General features: G+C 42.7%; 3 protein-coding genes across 3 annotated transcripts in view; all 3 read left to right on the forward strand.

The window, feature by feature from the left end:
* Nucleotides 1-16,099, forward strand: part of LOC117801371 (protocadherin alpha-3-like) — a 46,278-nt gene that overhangs the window by 26,573 nt on the left and 3,606 nt on the right. The window contains 2 exon segments of the mRNA XM_034655628.1: nucleotides 14,604-14,813; nucleotides 14,815-14,964. Coding sequence (XP_034511519.1) covers nucleotides 14,604-14,813; nucleotides 14,815-14,964 — 360 coding nt within the window.
* Nucleotides 1-16,099, forward strand: part of LOC117801479 (protocadherin alpha-10-like) — a 94,241-nt gene that overhangs the window by 2,467 nt on the left and 75,675 nt on the right. Inside the window, exon 2 of the mRNA XM_034656137.1 lies at nucleotides 1-255. Coding sequence (XP_034512028.1) covers nucleotides 1-194 — 194 coding nt within the window. The 3' untranslated portion in view covers nucleotides 195-255. The remainder of the gene's footprint in view (nucleotides 256-16,099) is intronic.
* Nucleotides 6,306-13,414, forward strand: LOC117801478 (protocadherin alpha-11-like). The gene is made up of 2 exons (XM_034656135.1): nucleotides 6,306-8,886; nucleotides 13,265-13,414. Exons 1-2 carry the CDS (start codon nucleotides 6,478-6,480, stop codon nucleotides 13,280-13,282), a joined length of 2,427 nt encoding a protein of 808 aa, XP_034512026.1. The 5' UTR covers nucleotides 6,306-6,477; the 3' UTR covers nucleotides 13,283-13,414.

The raw sequence follows: 16,099 nt of genomic DNA on the forward strand, positions 1-16,099 counted from the left end.
TGGTGCTGACGCTGCTGCTGTACACGGCGCTGCGGTGCTCGGCGCCGCCCACGGAGGGCGCGTGCGGGCCTGGGAAGCCCACGCTCGTGTGCTCCAGCGCGGGTGGGGAGCTGGTCGTACTCGCAGCAGAGGCGGCAGAGGGTGTGCTCTGGGGAGGGCCCGCCCAAGACCGACCTCATGGCCTTCAGCCCTAGTGTTCCTCTTGGTTCAAGTTCTGGAGATAGCGGAGAACAACAGGGGATTTTCGGGAATGATGTAAGTATAGTAATTCTTAATGTATTTAATGCCTGTTGATGTCAATCTCATAGTATGTTCAGCGACATTAGTGTAAGTTTATTGCTTCATTTATTTATTTTTGTTTTGTTTTCTTGGGCTGGTTTATTTTAAAACACACTGGAAGTCTAGCCATTTTTATTGCTTTCAGTGAAGACTTCATGAACACAGCAGGAACATTATCTAGTTGTTGGAAATAAGAATAGTGGTGGTAATAGCAATAATGAAATAGACGGCTGAAGCTATCTGTAAATAAAGAAAGCTAAGTCATGCAGGTAAGGATCACTGATGGGAAGTGGAGGATGTAGGCAAAGCTTAAATATTGTAGTTCTCAATTTTGCAGCAAGTTCACTTTTTCTATTCATTTCCTTGTTCTAATTGGTGACCTCCACTCATTGTGTTCATGTATTAAAAATTACCATAATAATGCATAGCTTCATAATTTAGTTATTTTGAATTTGAAATACCTTCCTACAAGCTGTAAGTTTATTACTAATGGGCATGGGCTGTTGAGGTGGCTTCCTTTTATAAATAATTTTGTTTCTTTATAATCAATGGGATGCTTCTTTGAGATACTGGGTGAAGTTTCAGCCTTAACTTTGGGGAGGACTTTACTTTTTTGTCTTTAATCATCTCATGATTTCCTGCTTATTTTCTTCATAGTCTTCAGCTGTTTCCGATAAACTACATTTTTTCTTTACTTCCTAGTGTAATTTCAGTTTTGCTAATTGCCTGCTGAATCTATTGCTGCTCTCCTCCAGATTAATTCATTGATTTCCTTTTTTATTTGATTTATTTTATTTATTTGATATTTGAAGATTTGATATTTATTTGATGTTGAAGATTTATTTGATATTTGATCATATTTATGTTTCTTCCATTCATGGTACCCATTGTGAGGCTTTAGAGAAGTATTTTAGGGTAGGGTAGGAAAATTCACACTTCTTTGTGCTTTGAGTTTAAGAGAGTTTTCCATGGGGAAAGGTGGTACTGTTGCCTGTGTCCACCAAGCCACTAGGTCTTTGAGATGACATTGATTTAAATAGCTTATGCATAATAACCATGGAATATCTATAAAGTCACTTCCAGTTTAACAATGGTGTTGTTGATCACATTTCACAACTTGATATTGTATACTTTGGATACATTTGATGCAAACTCATGTGAATTGTTTTCTTTAAAGAGATCACAGAGAACTTGTATTTAGAGCTATAAGCATCTAAATCAATTGATGTGAAAGTTTATTTTGTTTTTTTTTCCTCTCCAGTGTACAAGTTAGAAACCCTTTACCTGTATTGTGTGGAGAAATAAATTATATATGATATATTTACATGTGTAGGAGAACCATGTTATGGACTGGGTATAGTTAATAGAAATGCTGAGGAGGCATTAATCACCATTTTCTACCCACAAAAAAAGGATGATTTCCATGAAGATGAATATTAGGAAATTTTCTGAAAACGAAAAACCATGCCCTAGTTTATCATACTGAAATCCTCTTCACCCATAGCTACAAAGTAGAACAAGAACAACCAATCAATCAATCACTAACTATAAATAGACCACTACTATTTGAAGTCTTTCTGTTTATTAGAACATTGTGTGAAGGACTTAAAATACATAATATAATTTAATCCTTATAACAATTTATAAAATGCACATGACTATCCAAATTTTAAAGATGAACTAAGAGATGGTAAGATACTTTTCTAGCTTGTCTACTGCCATCCAGCTAGTACATGGTAAAAATGAGATTCAAATGTATATCTTTTAGATTCTAGAGCCATTCTTTTATTCGCTGTCGAGTTTTCTACAGTAAGTTTTTTCTCTGATCAGACATAGTTATGGCTAGGAAAATCAAGCAGAAAGTATATACAGGTGAACCCTTCTTTCTGTTTTGCTTAAGAAAAAACCTTCATGATTATCCTCAGAGTTAATTTTGTACAATGCCATAATTGAGATGAGAATTGAGATTTTTTTTTTGTTAAGTGATTATTTTCTCAGAAGAGTTCATGAACATCATTATCATTTGTTGCAATGCCACATTGAGATAAGTCTCTGGATCATTCAATGTAATGTAAATAATGTAGGTAATGAAGAGTTGCCATTGTAGGGACTAGGTATCCATTGTTTGGAAGTAATATAAATAAGAAGAATCATTTAATGTATGAGAAAACCCAGAAGACTGTGATCTGCAACATTCTAGCAGAACACCAAAGCCAAATAACAGTATGAAAATGACCCTATCCTTTTTATGTTGTGAATAAGGATAATGTTTTGGACAAATGTAAGTGGTAATATGATTATTTCCAGGATCCTGGATATTAACAAAGAATTCAGTAAGTGTTTCCAAAACTGCATACTTCAATAAGAGCTTAAAAGGTGGAATATTTCCCATGGAAATCTTCTTTTTTGTAAAGATTTTATTTATTTGTCAAAGAGAGAGGGGGAGAGAGCACACACAAGCAGGGGAGCAGCAGGCAGAGGGAGAAGCAGGCTCTCCACTGAGCAAGGAGCCCCATGTGGGACTGGATCCCAGGACCCTGGGATCATGACCTGAGCTGAAGGCAGATGCTTAACCAACTGAGCCACCCAGATATCCCTCTCATGAAAATCTTTGAATGTGTGTGGGTATTTCAGAATCAGTCTTCTTCAGTCTTATTGTTGTCTGTGAGATTTGTGCTGACTGAACAAATGATCTGTGATGAAATAACTGTGTATACTTCAATAAGCCATGATAACAAAGAGTGAACATCAATAAGTATATCCTATAATTTTGTTAATACAATGTTGGATAGTATTTCTAATCTATTGATTTTGAAGAACCTCCTGGGTGTCCAAGAATGGTTTCAAGATTTGTTTCTCTGTTTTATGTTTTCAATAATAATATTACTAGACCGTTATGTGGCATTTAGTGGGTGACTAGGACTAATAGAACATTAAACCATTCACTTTAGTATATGACTAGCAGGACATACAGTAGAAACTTAAGACTAACCAGATTGGGATGCCTGGGTGNCTTTTATTTTTTTATTTTATTTTTTTTTTTTTTAAAGATTTTATTTATTTATTTGACAGAGATAGAGACAGCCAGCGAGAGAGGGAACACAAGCAGGGAGAGTGGGAGAGGAAGAGGCAGGCTCATAGCAGAGGAGCCTGATGTGGGACTCGATCCCATAACGCCGGGATCACGCCCTGAGCCGAAGGCAGACGCTTAACCGCTGTGCCACCCAGGCGCCCCTGAGCACCTGACTCTTGATTTCATCTGGGGTCATGATCCCACAGTCATGGGATCCAGCCCCTCATGGGGCCTCTCATGGAGCCCCTTGTGAAGCCCCACCTTGGGCTTCATGCCCAGCGGGAAGTCTGCTTGAGTTTCTCTGCCTCTGCCCCTCCCCCTGCTTGCCCAAGAACTCACTCTCTAAAATAAATAAATAAATCTTAAAGAAAGACTAACCAGATTGTTTTAGTAAAAGTCAGGCACAAAGTTCTTCAGTTTTTCAATCAGTTTTACAAAATCAATGTTAATAACAATATTGATGTGAACTTCTTGGCATTAGCTTATTGCCAGATCTCAAGCTTATGCCCAAAGATGAGTTCAAAGATAGCATAATCTCTTTTATATGGATTAGTTGAGATGGTGATATCTGAAATAACACAGCTAAAATGCAAATGATGTGTCATTGGTTTATACAATATATCAAATTCTTTTATGACTTGGTGTTCATCCAGTGTCCTTTCATATACTCAAAAAATACCATATTACTGGGAAAGTAATTGCTAAATTAACATCTGGTTTTAATTCAGATATGTAATATTATCTACCTTGGGTAAACTTTCTGATGTTCATCTCTCTATCTACCTTTGAAGATTCCATATTGCACATACCATCTCAATCCCCAATGTCCATAATGAACTGGTTGGAGATCTCTTGCTTACTTTTTCTCTAAAATAAATCTAACAGGCTTCAGAAGGTATGTTAAGTCTACTGTTAATGTAGTCTAATGTTGTATTTTGATTAGAGGCCCTTATAACTGATTGTTTCACAGATTCATAACATAATTCAGTGTTAATAAAAAGTGACAAGTCTGCTTGCTTTATTAGTTTTTTTAAGAAAATAATTTTGCATTTACTAAGAGTTCTAGAAAGATGATAAATAGGGAAAAAGTAAATTTGAAAAAAAATGGAACAAGATCTGAAATTAGCAATTGTGTGTGTGTGTATTCAAGATAAAGAAAAATACTAACACAAAAATAAATATACTAGTAATTTTTTCATGTGCCATTTCAATATTTTTTAATTGGAGATGAACCATCAAAATCATACAGCAAAATACTCAAGCTAGAGTCATATTTATTTATAAATTGATATTTATAAATATTTATAAATCACTTTCTACTTTAAACTTCCATTGGATCCTCTTTTGACATCCTTAAAACCAAGGCTATATGAAAAGACAAACTCACATAACCAAATTTATCTTCAGGCAGTGATAGCTCGTATCAACTATTCCCATTTTCTACTTGGTATTTTATGAAATTGAATTTACACAAACATTAAAGTCACTTGCCACTTAGTTGAATTGTTTATTATATATATATAGAGAGAGAGAGAGAGAGAAGTTCACATTTAGAAGAGGTATATTTAGAAATTGTTTCCCTTGTTTAGATGAACTTATGATCCCAAATCCAGAATTCTTTCAACAGGAAACAGGTCATTCAACTATTTATTGAGCGCCCACTGTGTGCTGGGAACTCTGCTATGCGCTAGCCTACCTCATGTCACACCTACAATGCTACAACAGCTCCCTGCTGATCTCCTGGCTTCTGGTCTTCTCCCCTTCAATCCACCTTGCATACATGGCCAGTCTCAGCTCTCTTAAGCCTTCCCTTACTCTTTTGGTCTAGCACATCCAATGGCTCCTCAGTGCCCCCAAGGTCAAGTCCAGTTCTTTGATGTGATATGGTCAAGCCTTCCATGCTCAGGCTATGCCCTCTCTAATGGAATTTCCTATCAACTGTTTTGTCTCTTTGTTTGGTCCTCTCCTGTGCCTGGTCCTCAGAGGTGCTTAATAAACATTTGTGAAGTGAATGAAAAGACAGTCATCTATTTTCATAAATATATCTTGGCAGATATACAAAAACCAATGTTGGCATCTTGGAAATACCAACATGGCACATATATTTTCATGGTGATTTTTATTTATTTCATTGAATTATAATAAAATTTATTTTATAATTGAAAGACACCTTCTTCCATATCATTGACACCATCAATAAATTGTCATTTTGATACCTCATATTATACTGTTAGCAATGTGACTTCCCTGATAAATCATGTGTGTCAAATATAAATTTCCTCTACATCCATAGACTTTTCCATTGTGAAGTCTATGTTTTAAACACTAAATTTGAAAACATATTTTTGTTTTTCAATGGATAAAAGATTGCTTGTAACAAAAATGCAATTAAAAGTAAATAAAAAAGAATTGGAACTAAAGAAAATAGATATGAATAGAGGGCAAATGCACAGAGATAAGAACATAACATACAGAACTTAAAGACTAAAAAGTTGTTACTAAAATCTCAAATTTGTCTTTGAGTTTCCTAGCAGCCAAAGTAACAAAAGAGACTAGAAATAAAACAATTCAAATTTGATAACATTATAATATGAGAAGCAATATCTTTAGGAAATGTTTAACCCTAGTTTTTCATAAGGCTACCTGTAGAACTAAACTCTATGTGTATTGTGTAGGAGAGTAAAAGAAGAATTGTTTAATTCTAAATCAAATATAGGAACAAAAATTTCAATGTTTAGAATAAAATGTTATTTTCCACACACCATCACCTTCAATATGACTTATACTACGAATGTCCCCTCAATAAGTACTTTGGAAATATTGAGGATAAAATAAAATGAAACATGTGAAGTTATATTTTTCTCTTTAAGTAAAATTCTGTAGCATACAAAGTAGTGTACAGTACTTACTATTCAGGCGCAAGGTGTCGCTCTTTACTTGGTGGAAATAGTTGTTTCCAGGGTTGGTCTGAACAGCCAGGAACGCCCCATACAAAAAACGACTCCATCGTGCCGAACACTACTGTTAAAGGATTCTTTGAAACTGCTCAAAAATTCAGCTAGATTTTTAACCTCAAACTGGAGTCCCCGGTACTGTAAGCGTAAAGAACCTTATTTTGGAAGTCAATGTCGTATGCGATGTTCCGCTCTCAAAGAAGGGGATTGGGCACTCGGCGTCTGCTGCTGTTGCTTCTGCTCCTCGCAGTCTGGGAGGCCGGGAGCGGCCAGGTCCACTACTCGGTCCCGGAGGAGGCCAAACACGGCACCTTCGTGGGTCGCATCGCCCAGGACCTGGGGCTGGAGCTGACGGAGCTGGTGCCGCGCCTGTTCCGAGTGGCGTCCAAAGGCCACGGGGACCTTCTGGAGGTAAATCTGCAGAATGGCATTTTGTTTGTGAATTCTCGGATCGACCGGGAGGAGCTGTGCGGGCGGAGTCTGGAGTGCAGCATCCACCTGGAGGTGATCGTGGACAGGCCGCTGCAGGTTTTCCATGTGGAGGTGGAGGTGAAGGACATTAACGACAATCCACCGGTGTTCTCTCTCAGAGAACAAAAGCTGCTGATTTCTGAATCTAAGCAACCTGACTCTCATTTTCCTCTAGAGGGAGCTTCTGATGCGGATATAGGAGAGAATGCTCTATTGACCTACAGACTAAGTCAAAATGAGTATTTTTCTTTAGAATCACCAACACATAGTAAGCAGACTAAAAGACTGTCGCTTACATTAAAGAAATACCTGGATCGAGAGGAAACTCCAGAAATTAATTTGCTACTGACAGCTGCAGACGGGGGAAAACCAGAGCTCACTGGCACCGTTCTGCTTTTTGTCCAAGTCTTGGATATTAACGACAATGATCCGGAATTTGAGCAATCAGAATATAAGGTGAGATTGATGGAAAACGTAGCTAAAGAAACTTTTGTGATAAAGCTAAATGCCACAGATCGAGATGAAGGAGTCAATGGGGAGGTAACCTACTCCTTGATGTCAGTTAAGCCCAATGGAAAACTCTTATTTACACTAGATGAAAATAACGGAGAAGTGAGGGTCAATGGATCTTTAGATTATGAAGAAAACAAGTTTTATGAAATTGAAGTACAGGCCACAGATAAAGGGAATCCCCCAATGGCAGGTCACTGTACAGTCTGGGTAGAAATATTAGACGCTAATGATAATGCCCCTGAAGTCACTGTGACTTCCCTGTCTCTCCCAGTACGAGAGGACACTCAGCCTAGCACTGTCATTGCGCTGATCAGTGTATCTGACCGTGACTCCGGTGCCAACGGACAGTTGATCTGTTCTCTAACGCCCAACGTCCCCTTCAAGCTGGTGTCCACCTTCAAGAATTACTATTCGCTGGTGCTGGACAGCGCCCTGGACCGAGAGAGAGTGGCGAACTATGTTCTAGTAGTGACCGCGCGGGACGGAGGCTCGCCTTCGCTATCCACCACAGCTAGCATGTACGTGGAAGTGGCCGACGTGAACGACAACGCGCCGGCATTCGCGCAGCCCGAGTACACGGTGTTCGTGAAGGAGAACAACCCGCCCGGCTGCCACATCTTCACGGTGTCTGCGCGCGACGCCGACGCGCAGGAGAACGCGCTGGTGTCCTACTCGCTGGTGGAGCGGCGCGTGGGCGAGCGCGCGCTGTCGAGCTACGTGTCGGTGCACGCGGAGAGCGGCAAGGTGTACGCGCTGCAGCCGCTGGACCACGAGGAGCTGGAGCTGCTGCAGTTCCAAGTGAGCGCGCGCGACGCGGGCGTGCCTCCGCTGGGCAGCAACGTGACGCTGCAGGTGTTCGTGCTGGACGAGAACGACAACGCGCCCGCGCTGCTGCCGCTGCGGCCTGGGGCGGGCGGCGCGGGCGGCGCGCTGAGCGAGCTGGTGTCGCGGTCGGTGGGCGCGGGCCACGTGGTGGCGAAGGTGCGCGCGGTGGACGCGGACTCTGGCTACAACGCGTGGCTGTCGTATGAGCTGCAGCCGGCGGCGGGGGGCGCGCGCAGCCCGTTCCGCGTGGCGCTGTACACGGGCGAGATCAGCACGACGCGCAGCCTGGACGAGGCGGACTTGGCGCGCCAGCGCCTGCTGGTGCTGGTGAAGGACCACGGCGAGCCGGCGCTGACGGCCACGGCCACCGTGCTGCTGTCGCTGGTGGAGAGCGGCCAGGCGCCAAAGGCGTCGTCGCGGGTGTTGGCGGGCGCGGCGGGCGCGGAGGCGGCGCTGGTGGATGTCAACGTGTACCTGATCATCGCCATCTGCGCCGTGTCCAGCCTGTTGGTGCTGACGCTGCTGCTGTACACGGCGCTGCGGTGCTCGGCGCCGCCCACGGAGGGCGCGTGCGGGCCTGGGAAGCCCACGCTCGTGTGCTCCAGCGCGGTGGGGAGCTGGTCGTACTCGCAGCAGAGGCGGCAGAGGGTGTGCTCTGGGGAGGGCCCGCCCAAGACCGACCTCATGGCCTTCAGCCCCTGCCTACCTCCGGGTTCGGATAGAGAAGTCGAAGGGGAAAGGCAGGACGCAGGATCAAATCACCCTGGGCAGGTGAGTTCTATAGTTCTATAGATTCCTCTTCTTTTGAAGTCTTGTTAACTTTTTAAAAATCCACTTTATTTCATAGAAAATTTTAATGAATACTCTGTATTTTGATTATTAATGTTTAAACGAGTATAAATGTTTTAGAGAACAGTTTCTGTCAGTGAAATGCCAACCGATAAAAATCCAATTTTAATAATGAGATAAATCAGGGTGGTTTTGTTTGTTTTTTTTTTTTTGTTTTGGGGTTTTTTTTTTGGCCAATAAATGCCCTATTTCTCCAAAAGTTTTGGTAGAAAACGTTAAAAGAAGATGCAAAAATGACTCTCCTGTCAGCGTTTTATTAGTAATTATTTCTAATTCTCAGTGATGTACCTAGACCACTTATTTCATCTCTAATCCTCCCTACTGTAGATAATTACTGTGTCCTTTAACACAGCCTTTTGCTTTAATATTTTCACATTATTAGATCGTTTGACTTTTCTCAATTCAGGCTAGATTGAATGCTCTCTTCATTAAGTCTGAAAAGATAAACCCTTTTCTGTAGTGTTAAACATGGATCGTACACTTATTTTCCATTAAATAACCTTTAGTTTTGCCTCAATTGATAAGATAAAACCTGTTTTCATATTATTTGCAGTTAAAAATTCAGTCTTGCGTTATTGTGTGGTGGTTTCTTTGAAATAATGTAACTTAAAAGTTCTGTCGATTTATTTTATTGCATGTAATGGGTGTGGATTTATCCACATCTTAGTCAAACAGAACCCCCAGATTTATGCTTACAAACTTTACTAGGCAGATAAAGTTATTCATATCACTCAATCAAGTCTTCAAACTTGCTGAAGACATGCATATAGTCTTATAATATCTGCAACATATGCTGGTTGGCGGTCCTACGTTTTGTGGATTCATCTAGAAAGGAAAATATTAAGTCTATTAAAGTGAAGTGAAAATTATCATTTTCGCTCATCTGGCAATTTAAATTTTCTGCCTTTAAATGGTTTATCTCTAATGTTTGTGAAATTTTCTTTTCATGTGCTGTAATCACATCTGATGATTCTACCAAAGGTCGTTTACCCATACGTCATTCTTCTAATTCAGTGATCCTTAGCTATATATAGGGTGGCAGAGTCACTGATTTCTTTGAGGATTTGATGAAATTCATATGTGGCTATGCTCCCCTTTAGCCTTAGGGGCTAAAATTTCTTTATTCTATAGTAGGCAACCAAATTAATATATAAAATATTTCAGACTTGAAAGATTAAACCATCGTATCATTTATAAAACTGTAAACATATAAATGTGAATGTTAGGTAGGGCACACATTATTATCCATCTCCAAATGAGGTTCTTAGAATGACTCAGTGTCATCTAAATTTAATAAACAAAGATGTTGGAATATTTTAAGTACATGTTACATTTTTTGCAGATTATTACTTTTGCAGTACATAAGTAGTTGATGCACATTTTAAGATAATTTCAAATTGTATGGGCTATTTTCTACAAACTTTGTGTCTTTTATACTTATTCTTAATTTCAGGATTACATTTGATGGTGTAAAATTATAATTTCAACCATTTTCTAGTTCAACTGTTTAAGTATTAAGCTAATTTTAGATGTTCCTATCTCTTTAGTAATTTAATTATGTCTAACTGTGTGAAGACTACAGAACACGCTACTTTTCAATGAAGTTTCTTAGCAATCATTGTACATTGACTTTTTTTTAAAAAGATTTTTTATTTATTTATTCAACAGAGATAGAGACAGCCAGTGAGAGAGGGAACACAAGCAGGGGGAGTGGGAGAGGAAGAAGCAGGCTCATAGCAGAGGAGCCTGATGTGGGGCTGGATCCCATAACGCCGGGATCACGCCCTGAGCCGAAGGCAGACGCTTAACCGCTGTGCCACCCAGGCGCCCCTGTACATTGACTTTTTTTGAAAATGGAAGATAGAAAATGAAAAAGCATGGTAGTGATATTAGACAATTTAAATAGTCCAATAGAATCAAAATTCAAAATTTTTTGATTACTTAAGAGCCAGTTTTATAGTTGATTTAAGTTATCTTTTACTTGTAGAAAGATTATTGATTATTACTTTCTGGTTCTATAAAGATTTCTTATCTCACTTCCTTTCATTATTATATTAAAAGGAATGGTGACAAATTGTTGGCTTAAAGATTTTGACTTGAATTTTAATGAGCTTATAAATGCTGTACTTAATTGTTCACAATTAGCTGTGGGCTCTTATCTGTTTTGTTTTCCCTTAAAGCTGATCTTGAATTAATTAATGAAATTATGGAAAGTCCTTTGATTCTCCCTTGCATCATAGTCACCATTCTGATTTTCTGAAGAGAAGCAGATTTTGAGTGACTACTAAGTGACCTGAAGGGAGCATTTAAAGGGAAACCAAAAGTTCATTATGAAGTTTATATTCTTTTGATTCTAGTCAGAGAGACTGGGCTCCAAAACATCTCACAGATCTTTTTCATATTAGGGCTCCACAGCCACTTTAGAATATTGTGAAATTTAGGGGATTTGATTCAACATTTTACATGAAAATGCTTTTTTTCTGCTAGAGTAAAACCTTACAGGATCTGTACCCAGGCCTCATTTTAAGATGTTACAGGAATGAGAACGGTTGTATGAAAAGTCATCACATTTGAGCATCAAGGAACCAAAAACAACAACATGTTCCATATTTATGATGAATTTTTATATCCAACAGAAGTATGAATAAAATAACTTATATGAATGAAATATTCAGTTAATAGAAATACTTTAGTTTCTTTTTCTTTGCTAAGTGCAGGAATTCTTGGGTTTCTCCTAAAGTCCTACAATGTGAAGGATAAAAGTCACTACAAGTGTGAATTGTAAGCAAAATAAGGTTAAGGGTGATGTATATTATTCTTTATTTTATTCTCCATGATAGGCAGAGTAGCTTCTGACATTCTGTATTTCAGTAATTATTTTATGATAGACTTTGAAGCAGAATATTTTTAAAACTGCAGTATAATAGAAATGACTGTGCTTTGGTACTAGTATCTTATACAGTAAGAAATAGGTATTTACAAACAATCCACAAAAATATCCAAAAGTCAAAAAATTTAAAGTGTCCCTGGAAGTGGCTAAACCGAAAAGAACCTCAGGATCTTTCTTGTACTTACATAATCAGTCACATGATGTCGCTGTACACTCAGAAGGTGAAAAGGAAAAATTTTGTCTCCGCGCCCAGATTCCAACCATTGACAGAATAGGATCGACGCCATATTGACCGGAAAGCTGGGTAAATTTTACTATATATATATACCTGCAGAAAGGGAGACTGCTCATAAAGGTTCGCAGGTGAGCGATCCCTAAAAACCAACAGTCCTCCTTCAGAGATCTTGTTAACTACAATGGTATTTTCCTGGAGAGGAGGTCCAGGAGCCCCGAATCTGCTGCTGTCGCTTCTGCTCCTTGCAGTCTGGGAACCCGGGAGCGGCCAGGTCCACTACTCGGTCCCGGAGGAGGCCAAACACGGCACCTTCGTGGGCCGCATCGCCCAGGACCTGGGGCTGGAGCTGGCGGAGCTGGTGCCGCGCCTGTTCCGGGTGGCGTCCAAAGGCCACGGGGACCTTCTGGAGGTAAATCTGCAGAATGGCATTTTGTTTGTGAATTCTCGGATCGACCGGGAGGAGCTGTGCGGGCGGAGTCTGGAGTGCAGCATCCACCTGGAGGTGATCGTGGACAGGCCGCTGCAGGTTTTCCATGTGGAGGTGGAGGTGAAGGACATTAACGACAATCCTCCGGTATTCAGAGAAGAAGAACAAAAGGTACTGATTTCTGAATCTGCTCCTCTGGATTCTCATTTTCCTCTGGAGGGCGCTTCCGATGCGGATATCGGCGTAAACTCTCTTCTGACCTATAGGTTAGGTCTAAATGAGTATTTTACTCTTAAAATAATAACGAAAAACGATAAAAGTATATTGCCTGAACTAGTACTACGGAAGTCATTGGATAGAGAGGAAACTCCAGAACTTAATATACTCCTGACCTCCCAGGATGGCGGTAAACCGGAGCTGACAGGATCTGTTCAGATTAAAATAAGCATTCTGGATGTGAATGACAACGCTCCGGAGTTTGACAAGCCTGGCTATAAAGTAGTGCTGTTTGAAAATGTCCCAAACGGTACAAGAGTGATTCAGCTAAACGCTTCTGATCTAGACGAAGGGGTGAATAGAGAAATTTCCTATGGAATCAGACTGATTTTGCCGGTGAGTGAGAAATGCATGTTTTCAATAAATTCAGAAACAGGTGAAATCAGAATTTATGGGAAATTGGATTTTGAAGAGAACAATGAGTACGAAATTCAGGTTAACGCCGTTGATAAAGGGATTCCTTCCATGGCAGGTCATTGTACAGTCCTAGTGGAAGTTCTGGATCTGAATGACAATACCCCTGAGGTAATGATCACTTCGCTGTCGCTTCCGGTGCGAGAGGATGCTCAGGTGGGCACGGTCATCGCCTTGATCAGCGTGTCCGACCGTGACTCTGGCGCCAACGGGCAGGTGACCTGCTCACTCATACCCCATGTCCCCTTCAAGCTGGTGTCCACCTTCAAGAATTACTATTCTCTGGTGCTGGACAGCGCCCTGGACCGAGAGAGCGTGGAGAACTACGTTCTAGTAGTGACCGCGCGGGACGGAGGCTCGCCTTCGCTCTCCGCCACGGCCAGCGTGTCCGTGGAAGTGGCCGACGTGAACGACAACGCGCCGGCATTCGCGCAGCCCGAGTACACGGTGTTCGTGAAGGAGAACAACCCGCCCGGCTGCCACATCTTCACGGTGTCTGCGCGCGACGCCGACGCGCAGGAGAACGCGCTGGTGTCCTACTCGCTGGTGGAGCGGCGCGTGGGCGAGCGCGCGCTGTCGAGCTACGTGTCGGTGCACGCGGAGAGCGGCAAGGTGTACGCGCTGCAGCCGCTGGACCACGAGGAGCTGGAGCTGCTGCAGTTCCAAGTGAGCGCGCGCGACGCGGGCGTGCCTCCGCTGGGCAGCAACGTGACGCTGCAGGTGTTCGTGCTGGACGAGAACGACAACGCGCCCGCGCTGCTGCCGCTGCGGCCTGGGGCGGGCGGCGCGGGCGGCGCGCTGAGCGAGCTGGTGTCGCGGTCGGTGGGCGCGGGCCACGTGGTGGCGAAGGTGCGCGCGGTGGACGCGGACTCTGGCTACAACGCGTGGCTGTCGTATGAGCTGCAGCCGGCGGCGGGGGGCGCGCGCAGCCCGTTCCGCGTGGCGCTGTACACGGGCGAGATCAGCACGACGCGCAGCCTGGACGAGGCGGACTTGGCGCGCCAGCGCCTGCTGGTGCTGGTGAAGGACCACGGCGAGCCGGCGCTGACGGCCACGGCCACCGTGCTGCTGTCGCTGGTGGAGAGCGGCCAGGCGCCAAAGGCGTCGTCGCGGGTGTTGGCGGGCGCGGCGGGCGCGGAGGCGGCGCTGGTGGATGTCAACGTGTACCTGATCATCGCCATCTGCGCCGTGTCCAGCCTGTTGGTGCTGACGCTGCTGCTGTACACGGCGCTGCGGTGCTCGGCGCCGCCCACGGAGGGCGCGTGCGGGCCTGGGAAGCCCACGCTCGTGTGCTCCAGCGCGGTGGGGAGCTGGTCGTACTCGCAGCAGAGGCGGCAGAGGGTGTGCTCTGGGGAGGGCCCGCCCAAGACCGACCTCATGGCCTTNTGCTGTCGCTGGTGGAGAGCGGCCAGGCGCCAAAGGCGTCGTCGCGGGTGTTGGCGGGCGCGGCGGGCGCGGAGGCGGCGCTGGTGGATGTCAACGTGTACCTGATCATCGCCATCTGCGCCGTGTCCAGCCTGTTGGTGCTGACGCTGCTGCTGTACACGGCGCTGCGGTGCTCGGCGCCGCCCACGGAGGGCGCGTGCGGGCCTGGGAAGCCCACGCTCCGTGTGCTCCAGCGCGGTGGGGAGCTGGTCGTACTCGCAGCAGAGGCGGCAGAGGGTGTGCTCTGGGGAGGGCCCGCCCAAGACTGACCTCATGGCCTTCAGTCCTTGTCTTCCACAGTCAGGAGAAGATTGTTTAAATCCTTCCAGTGAAGTAAGTCATTGATATTATTTAAGTATACCTGTTTCCTTTAATAACCTTTGTTAAGGTATAAATACATCCTTTCTTTTTTCTTCGTATTATCTTTTAAACCAGGGACCATCTTCTGTGGTATGATCATTCTTAGTCATTTTGAACTTTTTGTGTATTTCATGTTCATTTGAAACTTTCATTTGAAAGTTCACTTGAAGTTTCATGTTCATTAGTGAGATATAAAAATGAAATGGTGGTTATGGATCGCCAGATTTTAAACTTTCTTAGTCTATCATTTTTCCTATATGAATTATTAGCCTTGAAAAATATTAGTACATAAGAGTAAAAACTGCATAGGTGTTTGGTAACTCTTAAATTTATTTTAAGTTTGAACTTAATTTCATGATCAGAGAATATTTGCAAGGTTAGTGCAAATAATTTTCAGATACTGTTAACTGGATTCCTTTACACGGGCTCCTAAAGGTTTTATTTATTTATTTATTTGAGAGAGAGAGCGAGAGCAAGCATGAGTGGGCGCAGAGACAGAGGGAGAAGGAGGAGCAGCCTCCCCGCTGAGCAGGGAGCCTGGTGTGGGGCTTGATCCCAGGACCACGAGATCATGACCTAGGCCAGAGGCAGATACTTAACTGACTGAGCCACCCAGGCACCCCCAATCAATAATTTTTGAATACATATACAATATTGAAATAAACCGCCTAGGTGATTCCCTACAAGGTGAAAGTGGGGGTGGGCTCCAGAGATTAGGCATGTTTTATTAAAGAGTACCTTGAAAGATAACTTTTCAACTGGAAGGTTTTACTGATGGACAGATAAGTATGAATAAATGAACAGAGTTTGCTCTAGTGAATGTGTACTTGAAGGATGGAACAGGGGAGATTCTGAAGGTAAGAAAGCTAGTAAAGAAATTTTTATAATATTCTAGGTATCAAGTAATGGAAGTAAATCATGACAGTCGAAATGGATTGAAAGGAACATGTACAAGAGGCATTAGCAAAGTAGAAGCAACCTAAGAATGAATGATTCATTACAAATGATAAGAGAAAGACAAAAATACAGGATGACACTAACTTTTTTAATTTGGTCATCTGGGAGGATGAGATTGCCATTAACCAAGATTCAGAATACAGTTGAAGAA

This window comes from Ailuropoda melanoleuca, chromosome 3 (genome assembly GCF_002007445.2).
Source record: "Ailuropoda melanoleuca isolate Jingjing chromosome 3, ASM200744v2, whole genome shotgun sequence".
Classification (NCBI taxonomy): Eukaryota; Metazoa; Chordata; class Mammalia; order Carnivora; family Ursidae; genus Ailuropoda; species Ailuropoda melanoleuca.